This window comes from Plutella xylostella, chromosome 9, assembly GCF_932276165.1.
Source record: "Plutella xylostella chromosome 9, ilPluXylo3.1, whole genome shotgun sequence".
Taxonomy (NCBI): Eukaryota; Metazoa; Arthropoda; class Insecta; order Lepidoptera; family Plutellidae; genus Plutella; species Plutella xylostella.
This window is the reverse complement of record NC_063989.1, coordinates 8,674,383-8,686,594: the sequence shown is the minus strand read 5'-3', so window position 1 is coordinate 8,686,594 and position 12,212 is coordinate 8,674,383. Positions and strand designations below refer to the sequence as shown.

General features: G+C 37.2%; 2 protein-coding genes and 1 long non-coding RNA gene across 3 annotated transcripts; 2 read left to right on the top strand and 1 right to left on the bottom strand.

Annotated features, from left to right (window-relative positions):
• Nucleotides 1–533, top strand: LOC125488993. The gene is made up of 2 exons (XR_007266647.1): nt 1–60; nt 278–533. It is a non-coding gene; the product is annotated as an uncharacterized LOC125488993 (long non-coding RNA).
• A 3,131-nt stretch (nt 534–3,664) lies between these two features.
• On the top strand, nt 3,665–9,306 carry LOC105386592 (carbonic anhydrase 7). Its single transcript, XM_011557190.3, has 5 exons — nt 3,665–3,809; nt 6,901–7,104; nt 7,440–7,711; nt 8,149–8,379; nt 8,716–9,306. Exons 1-5 carry the CDS (start codon nt 3,761–3,763, stop codon nt 8,920–8,922), a joined length of 963 nt encoding a protein of 320 aa, XP_011555492.2. The 5' UTR covers nt 3,665–3,760; the 3' UTR covers nt 8,923–9,306.
• A 1,334-nt stretch (nt 9,307–10,640) lies between these two features.
• Nucleotides 10,641–12,091, bottom strand: LOC105386593 (V-type proton ATPase subunit F). The gene is made up of 4 exons (XM_011557191.3): nt 11,931–12,091; nt 11,722–11,803; nt 11,219–11,424; nt 10,641–10,986 (listed from the first exon to the last, which is right to left on the bottom strand). Exons 1-4 carry the CDS (start codon nt 11,982–11,984, stop codon nt 10,954–10,956), a joined length of 375 nt encoding a protein of 124 aa, XP_011555493.1. The 5' UTR covers nt 11,985–12,091; the 3' UTR covers nt 10,641–10,953.
• Nucleotides 12,092–12,212: the final 121 nt, after the last annotated feature.

The following is a 12,212-nucleotide window of genomic DNA, read 5'->3' as shown; positions in this document are numbered from 1 at the left end:
AAATGTGGCTCGTGTGTTGGCTTTAAAACTAGAACCTTTCTTACTGCCTCCAACGACGAAGTAAGTGCACCTATTATTATGTTGTAGGTGTAATGATCATCTTCACCACCAAATAAGCGTCCACTTCTAGCCATGGGCTCTTCCAAGGAGCGAAACACTGTGCCCTCGGCCTTCCTTATCCAGCCACTACCGGCTACCTGCCGGTTGCCGGTCCAGCGCAGCAATCTAATATCAAAGTAACCTACGTAACTCTTTAATTGAATAACCTTGTTTTCAGAAATTTTGCAATCACTCAAATACAGAAATATATCAATGAAAATAAGGACAGAACTAAGAAGAGTGCAGCCCATTATAGTGGCTACGGCATAGCTGCATAATATATTATGTTAACAAAATAGAGACCCTGTGCTGTACCACCAGCTAGGTTTTTTTATGATGATTCATCATCTGATGAAGAGGAACCTGTCTATGCAGTTAACAGGAATGATGAGCATAATCGAAGGATGTCAATAAATAATTATTTTAATAGATTACATCGTTAGTTTTAATTTCAACTTGTTAAGAATTAATTAATAAGATAATTAATAATAAAGGCTTCTATTCTATTCTATTTTCTGGGGGTGTAAGTACCTGCACCTGGCTCTCTCGAATGGAACCTTTGTGCATATCCCCAAGGTCTAAACTGCCTTCCAAAGCTTGGACCATTTCTCCACCACGCTGGTACACTGCGGGTTGGTGGGTTCACATATCCAGATGTGCTAAATCTAGATATGCAGGTTTCCTCACGATGTTTTCCTCACCGTAAGAGCGATGGTATACATTGTATTTATGTTAAAAGAACTCATTGGTACATGTCAGCGCCAGGATCGAACCCTCATCTCTGGCGTGAGAAGCGGGCGCTTACCCGACTGAGCTACCACCACTCTTAATAAAGGCTTATTAGAGTCTACTTTGTCGCGGGTTTTATTGATGATAATCTTTTGGTCAATATTTGGAGGAACAACAGACTTAGTTCCTATGACATGTTGACTTTGAGTGCTTTGACAGAGAATGACGGCTACAATGTACTCTGTGACGGCTTCAGTCCGACAGCTAGATTTGGTATTGCCTTACATAAAAACGTTTCCCACAATAACTTTGGGGATAATTATGTCTCAAACGAATAGCAACCCTAATAACATTAACAATGACCGACGATTTGATGGTGCAACACGTTGCAGTAAAATCTTAACTGTAACGACTCTGTCATTGCTAAGTTTAACCTTAACTATTACGATAACCGGGATGTTGATGCAACCCACCCTAAGTATACTTATTGTAAGTATTTTATGTTGGTCTGTCACTGAGGTTCCTTTTGTGCACCCCAAGTTAGCTTATAACTACATACTATGAATCTGTAAGTTTTCAGAATCTGCGAGTGGGCGGATTACTTATATCGTGGGCGGGGCGAAGTTATATGACGTGTATTATGCAGACCATAGTCGTAGAACAACGCGGACTATTCTACTAACAAAACAATATTTACCTAAGTATATAAGGTTCCTAGGTACATCTAGCTACAATGAAGATTTACGAGCTACTCAAGCTGTCCTAACATGATCTATTGAGTCTGTTAAAATTTGTGTGTGATTGTGATAAGAATTAGGCGGTAGGAAACTAACTAGGTAGAACGTCTGCGAATATTAATTGTATTCTAATGATGATTTAGGTAGGCAAAGAACTACTCGCTTTGTTTACATTTGTAGTAGGTAGCTATACCTATTTTAATAGGTATTGGGGTAGGTATAAGATAGGTGCGCTATAATTAACTAAAGTTAAAAGCTCTTAAAAAATACTCTTCATATATAAATTTGCTCACGGGACATTTTACTATGGGGATTGGATTCTTAATTCATGAATTTTCAGGAGTCGCAGAACCTTTCAGCTCACTCTGTACCACTTTTGCAACACCCTGAATAAAGCCCAATAAACTTTTGAACAGCGGAATTAATGACTTATTTAGAAGTGGAAAACTGAATCTTGCGTATAGGTACTGCGACCTACTAGCGCCCTATGGAATATGAATAGATATAGGATGTATAAATTTTATAATAGATCCAGTCATCTAAAAATACCAATAGTAGACATCTAAAATTTTTAGATAAGTACCTAGTCTACCAGTAGGAATATTTATAACAATCGGAATGAAAAATATTTTCTTTTTATTGAATGAAATGTTATGATAACTATCTATCAATAAATGTAACGTATTTTTTTTCATTGTTTAGATTACAGGGTTGCTGCAGGGATTGTATTGAGGCAGCCTATGAACTAACTTATACTCGGATATTTAACCCTGCATCCGCCAGCATACGAAGATTATGAGATGATGGTCATATTGACCGCATATTTTTAATTTGCCATGTTTGCAACCCAACGCAAACCCCAGCTCTAATGGAAGCTATGTAGATATATTATGTGCATGTCTCTAATAATATTAAAATACTTAGGTAGGTAATATTATCGGTCGTATTCTTTAATGTCATTTACAAGCTCGTAGACTTTAATTAAAAATTTTGTTCAAATTTTAACAGGATAGCTTAATGCGTTTCCAGACAGACAGACGGAAAAATGTAATCCGGTGTCTGTTTTTGCATTTTAAATTACAGAAACTTTAGTCTTTACCTTCTTAACTTAGTTTTTTTATTTGTAACAAGCTAATGATGGAGCGGGAAGATAATATTGACTTTTGGCTCGTTTAGTAAGGCATTTTGACATTTGATCAGGATCTGATGATGATGCTAATGGAAAACGGTAAAATAACCACATAGGTACTCTTAGGCACGATTGATTTATCTTGACTAGAAATTAAAATATTGATTTCGGAGAGGCCCACGTCTAGCAGTGGACTGCATTAGGCTGATAATGATAATGAAAATAGGGATTTGCGTAGATATATTCCCATCAGGAAGTATGATAGTCGTACTCAGATTTTGAAGGAAAACCGTAGCTCTGAGGAAACCCATAACCTATTGTCCCAAATGTCCCAATGTATATCAGAACGGGAAAAACAATACTGACTGCTAATGAGGTCTTTGGCACCTACAGTAAAATTATATTTCAGGATAACTGCGCGTTAGCTCTCCTATGTAAGTGTCTACCTACGTGCTGTTTTTTTTAAACTTTGTCAGATAGATAGAGTGATATTTACTTTATTTCAGACAGTATTATGTAAACAGATGTAAAAAATTATACCTTAGTAATTAAATTTATTTTGATTTACTTATCCCATTATGTAGGATTTTTTAATATTACACTCGCGGGCAATGAAAAAGTTCCAGGGAGAAAAGCACCTAATAACAAGTTAACGAAAAAAAGTAACTTAATGGCGCTTTTTGTAATATTTTTGTACATTTAACGGTGCATCAGAATAAGTAATATTCTGATGTTATTTAGCCAACTACAAAAGGAGGTTCTTAGTTTGATTGTACTTTTGTGGCGCCTATGAAAAATCCATATAAAATATATGATGCATTGCACCTAAACCTAAAATTGCTAGATAACGACCAACTCACCCTGCAGATAAATAAAATGATGGCCATGTAGGCCGCTCGAGAGCTCATGTCAAACATCGGTAGCCGTAGCAGGGTTACCTCGCCGGCGAATGACGCGTCCACCTATTGAAAACGCATCGCTTCAGCTCATTCGCTTCAGTATAAAATCTGCGGGCCGCTGGTCAACGCTCAACCAGCCCATATAGGTACCACCAGTGTCCGTGAAAATGAAATCTCAAATTAATTTGGTTGCGTTCACTATCTTATTGGCGAATGGTAAGAGTTTTTCGTTTAAATATTAATGTTTTAGTGAAAAAAAAAACGGTAAAAGTGTAATTAATACTACCTAATATATTTTTTTAATAATAATTTCAGTAAACTGATCGTCCATAGTGCAAATATCCTCTTGACCCCGTAAATGGACCTACATACTTACATAGGCAGGTTTTACTTTAAAAGCTTAACTACCATATACTGTAGCAATTTGAGTTCAAACTATGTGGGTACATAATTAATTTTAATTCATTCCTTAACTACAAACATAGTTACAAAACATAAAAAATACCCTTTTAATCCTATTTCCATATCCGGCATTAGAATGCTAGATATTAGAAAGAAATACCACCGATGTTAAGAGAATAAAGATAGATTTATTTTTACAATTACACATTTTACACTCGAGTCTCTCGCAAGGTGAGCTGTCAGTAATAAGCTCATTTGTTGAAGCTGATATGCGAGACGAAGCTTATCTTATTGGTCTTATTACGGTGCACTTACAGCAAATTAATATAGGTAATAGGAAAGAGTTATTTAAATTTTGGTACTTACGAAAAACGGCGCAATGTGCAATACAATCGCGCTGGCAATGGGACTTGCTACGAAAGTAGCAAAGTCACGAATCTCCAAAAGTCGTAGAACAAACAATGGCCCAGAATCACAGTTCAGAATGATCCCCTTTCGGCTTACTTTTTACCACTTTTGTCAAGTCTTTGTAACCTGTATAATATACCTACGTATTTAGTTTTATTTCAGTACTTAGGTATTAAGAATTAATATTGCGATTCTTATTCAGTTTGAATGCATTTAATTTTTATTCATTCAAATGAATAAGTAGAGTAGTTACCATTTCTTAAATTTCTGGATACTTAAGTGCAATGTCCATTGTCCATGGGACCACTTCATGTATACCTAGATTATCGATGTGTTAATCTTGTGTTATGCTATATTTGCACAGCATGCATATTACATTAATATCTGGCCTTAGAATTTAGTTAGAGATGATTTGTAAAAGGTCAGAGACGCACCGTATCTCTAGGTATTTACCAATCGATCTTAAATACTAATTCGGTTTAGATACATAAATATACTGTAAATCGATAAAATGTATCTATTGTAGGTGTCCTCGAAAGAATTCTAGTTCCAGCACGAAATAATGATTTTTTAAGATAATTATTCTGATAACTTTTTGCGGCTTTAGCATTTTTCACAAGTTTTTGTCGTGCCAGAGATAAGTGCACTCGTGCCTACATGTTACACGTGATAGCAACAATTTAGTATGTGGAATAGAAATAGGTACCATGCCATATAAAATAGATAGATAACAGATTATGTTTTAAAGTAGGTGCCTCGTAGGCTTGCTGCTCCAGTTTACTCGGGAGCTAGGCTTGCTGAGCTTTCGCAGCTTAAGGGGACAAGTGTACAAAGGTTCCACTCGAGAGAGCAACGTACAGGCCCCCAATAGTGGGTGTATCTATATTCAATTTATTAGATAGGCTGTACCTATAATAGAGGGCCACATAGCACATGAGTAAAGTTGTGCCGAAGATCCTGGGGTTGATCCACGGCATCAAAGGAAATTCAAATTGTAGGGTATCGCGGTCATTGAAGGTTCCCGAAAGAAGGTCCCGTTGGAACCTACAAAGCAAAATACCTACCTGCAAATTTTATACTTAGTGAGTGCTAGACAGTGAGCTAGACAATGAGTGAGTGCACGAAGTTCATGTTCAAATTAGTTAACTATGATAGGGACTGATAACCTGTCTCAGTGATAATCAGTCTTAGATATTTACATAAAATCAACCAAAAATTATGTTATACTTTCAGAAATGCATAATAAAGCATTCTTTAGAAGTATTGTTTTAATAACAACTGAAAACTAAACAATAATACCTTAGTATTGGTTTGTAAACATAAACAAACTCCAACAAACATTGCTCATATCGTGTTCGATAGTCAACGTAAATTAAGAATACCGCTCACTATAAACACATAACATGACATACTCATCATGAATGAAGCAGATTTATCCTGCATATCCAGATTGTCATAGCTTCCTGCCAAATATCATCAAAATCTGTTTAATAGTTTTTACGTGAAAGAGTACCAACACTCTCAAACTTTTACGTTTATAACATTAGTTCAACAGTTTCATAACATAAGTAACAATTCGGTCCAAACAACTTGATAGTACAAAGTTGGCAGCGATTAGACTTTATGTAGTGCTTTATCAAATTAACCAACTGTTCATCTTTGAAAGAATGCATGTAGTTTGTTAGTTTGACAAGGCACAAAAGCGTCATCGCTGCCTACATCAGTACCCGTATCACGAAAATTCGAGCTAACGTATAGAATCGAATGCGAGTGCGACAACTGTCAATTTTATAGGTAAAAACCGGCCAAGTGCGAGTCGGGCTCGCGCACAAAGGGTTCCGTAGCAGCAAAATTACAGTTAAATCAACCTATCTCAAAAACTATAAGAGATACTTTGATCAAACCAAAAATCGTTGAAAGAGTTAATTAGCATGCATCACCTCTATTTTTTTTAGAATTTTATACCCCGTAGTTATAAAAATAGAGGGGGGGGGACATACTTTTTACGACTTTGAGAGCTGATATCTCAAAAACCGTTCACTTTAAGAAAAATGTTTTTTAGAAAACTTTATATCATTTTAAAAGACCTTTCCATTGATACCCCACACGGGTATGTACATCGAAAAAAAAAATTTCATCCCTCAGTTACATGTATGGGGGGCCCCACCCCCAATTCTTTTTTTTACTATTTAGTGTCATATTTTTGTAGCGGTTCATACAACACATATTCCCATCAAATTTCATCACTGTAGTACTTATAGTTTCCGAGTAAATCGGCTGTGACAGACGGACAGACGGACAGACGGACATGACGAAACTATAAGGGTTCCGTTTTTGCCATTTTGGCTACGGAACCCTAAAAAGTGTTCGAATGTGCTGTCAAGTTGCCACTAGTCGCACTCGCATTCGATTCTATATTGTTCGTGATCGCCCTGCAGAACTATCAAGTTGTTTGCACTAAACTGATAATAGCAATAACATCATCTGTTCCCCGCAGTCTCGCTAGTCCTGGGCTGGGGCTACCGCGCGTCGGACCAGCGGCGCTGGGCCGTGCTGCACCCCGCGTGCGGCGGGCGCCAGCAGTCGCCCATCGCCATCGCGGCGCGCCAGGCCATCCCCATATCCATCCCCGCCATGGAGCTCATCGGCTACCAGAACCCCCTGCCTGGACCGCTGACGATCACTAATAATGGACATTCTGGTAAGATTTCAGAAGGGGGTGACATACCTACTGAATTTCGACAGTAAATTATTTCGACACAGTCTCATCTTCGAATAACAATAGTTCAACGACTCACTGCTTCGACAGAACCTATAGGGAAAGTAAACGGAAGAAGACCTAAGGACCTGCAGAGATTCAGTTGAGCAATGCTATGATGCTTTTAGCCTCAAGGAGTTGGCTTGAGCGGTGCTGCGCAGATTTTCATAGTTTTTTTCTAAAGCTTATAACTGCTGGCTTTGATTGATAGTGTTAATGTCAGTTCAATAAAAAAAAAATTGATGCCATCAATCCAAAATTTCACTTTCCAATTCCAGTGGCCCTATCCATCCCGAAATACAGTTCCGAGGAAGAAAAGAAGGGTTTCCGTCTGCCGTACATCTTCGGCGGTCCGCTCGACAACGAGTACGAGATCGAGGGGCTTCACTTCCACTGGGGGGACAAGAACAACCGCGGTTCCGAGCATACCCTCAATGATATGAGACTGCCGCTCGAGATGCACATCATTCACCGCAACAAGAAGTACAGGAACCTAGCGGAGGCTCTTCAGCATCCCGACGGTCTATGTGTTCTTGCGTTCTTCTATCAGGTACTTTCTTAACACAACATTTGCACTTACACTTTATGCGACCTTTCTCCGGTATTTTCGGCCTTTATCTCTGTTTCGCGCTCGAGCATAATCGAACTTGAGAAATTCGAAGCTTTAGTAAAAGGTACTCTTTACTTAACAGCTAGGTATATAGTTTTTAATTATGAATTAGTTCAACAAACGAGTTTTATTTAGATAATTAGATCTGGATGATGCATTTTGGAAAGTATTATTTTAAAATGCCCTGACATTGTTTTATCTCTTTAAACTGTCCACTTACGTATAAGTATTTCGGAATCGTAACTTAACGTAATTAATCAATCATGATCAACCCACCATGACAACAACGTCCACAATCAATTCACCTAACAACTCTTCTTTCCCTCCAATTTAACATCTACTTGGGCGACATAATGGTTTCTTCCGCCCTTTTCTAGGTCGTGGAATTCGACGCTAAGCTGCTGACTCCGATCGTGAAGAACCTGTCAGCCGTGGAGAACTACAACACGAGCATGCAGCTCCCTCACACGTTCTCTCTGTCGTCGATCCTGTCGGGGCTGGACACGGAGCGGTTCTACACGTACAAGGGCTCGCTCACCACGCCGCCATGCGCCGAGGCCGTCACGTGGGTCGTGTTCTCGGACTACCTGCCCATCTCCGTGTTCCAGGTAATGAGGGTTATTTAAAGTACTAACTATAAGTACAACGCCCCTATAAAATACGGGAAGCTAATTTATTAGTTCTTGACGCAAAAAACCAATATAGGTACAAAAAAATATATCAAATTATCAAAGAATTTCAACACACATGCCTCGAAAAGCGTTCTCAGAACCGGTCACTATCACTAGATATGATACCGGTTAAGGGTCCCTAAGGGATTTATACTTCTACAACTTTCCGCGCCTATATGTAGTCTAACCAAAATACAACCACTAAATATCATGTCGTATCCGCCCAACAAAATTTGAATTTTCTCATCTTCCTCACTCCGCACTCACCCCCAGATGGACAACTTCCGCGGCCTGCTGTCCAACCTGAACCTCCCGCTCGTGGACAACTTCCGGCAGCTGCAGCCGCTGTTCGGCCGCCGCGTGTTCGTGCGGATCACCTCCAAGAACCCCAAGTTCAAGAAGACCAAGCTGCACTACTCCAAGTGGGACTGGGTCGGCCACAAGAAGACCGAGAATGACGTCGCCGAATTTGACGAGTAGATGATATCTCCACTTTAGGTGTACGCATCGAAATGAGTGTATTCAACGGCAGTTTTTCACTATACGGGTCTAATTAACTGTGTTGTGTTTAAGTATTTTATCGATACCAAATAATTTGTGTTGCATTTTATGCATGTATGGCACTGTCTCACTTACCATTGTATTAATGTGAATAATGTAGAGTTTAATTAAGTGAGGGGTTTTTATTGATCAAAGCTAGATATGTGATTTGGAATATAGAACCAAGCTAGAGAAGTAAGAGTACTTTTAAGTAACTTTAATGTATTCGATAAGTTTTGTTAGAGGTGAGTCGTACTTTGACTGTTTGGTCAATGAAAGCACCGAGATTCTGTTAATATTTTAAATAAATATTAAATAACTATATTTGGTTATTTCATTTTATACTAGAGCTATAAGAACTAAAGAAAAATAATAGAAACAAATATTAAAATAAGTTTAGGTAGGTACATAAGATAAATTATTATTTATACATTAGGTATATTAAATACAAGGGTATAGAACCATACAATATAATAGTCCATTCGTGTTATTTGAATTGTAGATAAGGTGAATGGCGAAAACAATTAAGTAAATTTTACGGAACTAAGCAGTTAGATTTGACTAGATCACGAAAAATCGATTTAAATAAATATAACATAAAAAACAACTAATAGTAATTGGAAATGGAGCGACTCATTTAACTGAAGTTGTCGGAACCGAAGGTAGACTGGAATTACAGAAAAAGAAAACAGTTAGAAGAAAGGTCAAAGTTCAATGAATAAATAATTGGTATAAATAAAAGTATTGGATGATGATAAAAAATGTTAGTAAAAAATATCATACTCAACTCACTGCAAGTAAATCCACACGTATTTACAAAATTCAAAGTCATCCTCACAACACACTATAAAATATGTTAATCCGTCCTTAGTGAAAACTAGGAAAGCGTGCCCTATACGATTGTAGGATCACAGCCTTACGGTTCTAACATTTGGAGCTTTCAAAACGTCATTTACTACACTCGTCAATACTTCGACCTCTTTAGCTTGCAAACAGAGACAGATACGGTGAGTAGGCCGTGATGCTACCCAGTAAATCTTATTTTCACTCTCCATGTGACGTGATGACGGTAGAAGACGTTGTAGTCAGCATACCGAAAATCCGAGATGTCACAATTCATATCTCATTATGATCATCAGTCTAGTAAATATCGGCTGCAAGTTTGGATTTAACAAATGTTTCTTGCCACTGTGATTTAGCTAGTATTGAAATTTAAATCGTGGTTGCCGTAAACTATGAAAACTTACTGCCAGTTTCAATAACTCTTCCTCCCGATGACTGGTAGTTACTTTCATACTATTTTGACACATTAACCTGTCAAAATGGTATGAAAGTACCAGTCGTCGGTAGGTCGTTATTGAAACTGGCAATTGTAGTAGAGTAGGTAAATTCTGATTGGTAGTGATACTTAGCAGTTACAACCATGTCAAAACATTCGTTCAAAGTTCAATAAGTACTTACCACTTCTCTCGTTACAATGCCAAGAAACAAACACGCAGCACACACGCTTATTAGCGAGGTTCCATGGAATTAAATGAAATAAATACGTACACAATATCATCAAGTACATGTCAATAAAATATAAAAATGGGTATTCCTTAATTTGTAAATCATATTATACTTTTTCAAACATGAAACATGTTAGTAAAAGACCTATGTTATTATGTTTGTTCTTTATTCAACAACTTTAATAATTTACACCATCTATATTTCATTAATTTATCCTATTTGTGTAATACTCAGCTTTATGTAACAACTAAAATATATTGTAATTTTTACCTGTGTAACATATATATTTTCTTATTTGGAGCAGGAATGTATTAGATTCAAACAGATTGCACACATGTAAATGCAGGTATTATGTACATGGTAATAATTGGGTATAGTTAGTTTAACTTAGTTGGCATATACAGGTGCCAATTTGTCTAAAACATGTTTAGTAGTAATAAGAATCATGCAATAAATATGGCTTTAGCGTACCAGGTCCTCGGGGTTGAACATGCCCTGAAAAAAGAAATAAAACTGGTTAGATATGTTTATCTTTATAAATATAGATACTAACTAAACTTATAGAGACCTGACAGTTTAAAAACTAAATTAAATATATCTGAATGCTTAGGAAGAGAGTCATGTCCCATGATTTGTGTTTTGAAAGCATAATATGCTTAGTCCTAAGTCTGATCATGCTAATGACATGCTTACTGATAATTTCCTCGAAAAACAAAGAAATCCTCACCTTAGCGCGACGCAGAATAGAGTCTTTAGATGCATCATAAGGATGGTCCTTGGAGGGGATCTCGAGCACGGCGGGCATCACAGAAGTGTGGCCGTCGATCACATGCCGGATGGTCTCCGCAATGTTCTGGTTGATGAGGATGATGTCGATGTCATCACGCTTTACGAAGCGCTTGAAGCAATCCTCTACTTCACTGACTGGGGTGTCTGAAAAACAGATAAGTAATGAATTTAAGGCTTTGTTTTTAGGAAGTTAATAATAATAATAATAATATATCTTTATTTCAGGTGTAAAAAGCCCATATCATATCCTATCCTAATTACATTTACATTTATAAAATTAAAATTAAAAGATACAAAAGTTAACTGTTGAGCACTAAAAATATATTATATTGGTGCTCAAGGTTAAAATTCGGGTGAAAACTATATGCATTTTGGTTGTTTCAAGAGTGTATGTACATTATACAGCCAGCCAAAGACAAAGATAGGTATTTAGATACTTACTTTTATCAACGACCATGAAGTTTGGGTGTCTGTTCTTGTTGATCTCACCAATCCCACCCAAAAGGAATCCAACGCATGTGTCCTGAAATGTAATAAAGCCATTTCAATTAGGAAACGATAGGATAATGCCAAAAACAAAAACTACTTCCAAAAATTGCAAAACTATTGGTTTTGTTGCTTCTCTTTACACTCATTATAAAGTAATTTACCTCGTCACCGATGACACTCATGAGTTTTCCCTTTACAGCAGCAAGTAAAGCCATTTTTATTGGATTTTGAGGTGATATTTATTAATATTTTGGATTGAAAAAACAAGAACTGTCACACGGGATCGTCACCTGACTATGGATTTTTTCCGTTAGGTTGGACAGACTGATTTATTCAGTCTGTTCTCATTGAACGGTTCTTGTTTTATTGTTTTGAATCGATGAATCGATGTATTTACATTCTATTGCTATAATATTTTTTTGGTCTGTGTTATTTCCTGTTTT

What these genes read in the sequence shown, in the direction of transcription:
- LOC105386592 (XM_011557190.3), top strand. Translation starts at nt 3,761, where the DNA reads ATGAAATCTCAAATTAATTTGGTTGCGTTCACTATCTTATTGGCGAAT. An exon ending in TTCTTGCGTTCTTCTATCAG is followed by an intron (nt 7,712 to 8,148) that starts GTACTTTCTTAA and finishes GCCCTTTTCTAG; the next exon opens with GTCGTGGAATTCGACGCTAA. An exon ending in TGCCCATCTCCGTGTTCCAG is followed by an intron (nt 8,380 to 8,715) that starts GTAATGAGGGTT and finishes ACTCACCCCCAG; the next exon opens with ATGGACAACTTCCGCGGCCT.
- LOC105386593 (XM_011557191.3), bottom strand. Translation starts at nt 11,984, where the DNA reads ATGGCTTTACTTGCTGCTGTAAAGGGAAAACTCATGAGTGTCATCGGT. An exon ending in CTTCATGGTCGTTGATAAAA is followed by an intron (nt 11,425 to 11,721) that starts GTAAGTATCTAA and finishes TCTGTTTTTCAG; the next exon opens with ACACCCCAGTCAGTGAAGTA. An exon ending in CTATTCTGCGTCGCGCTAAG is followed by an intron (nt 10,987 to 11,218) that starts GTGAGGATTTCT and finishes TTCTTTTTTCAG; the next exon opens with GGCATGTTCAACCCCGAGGA.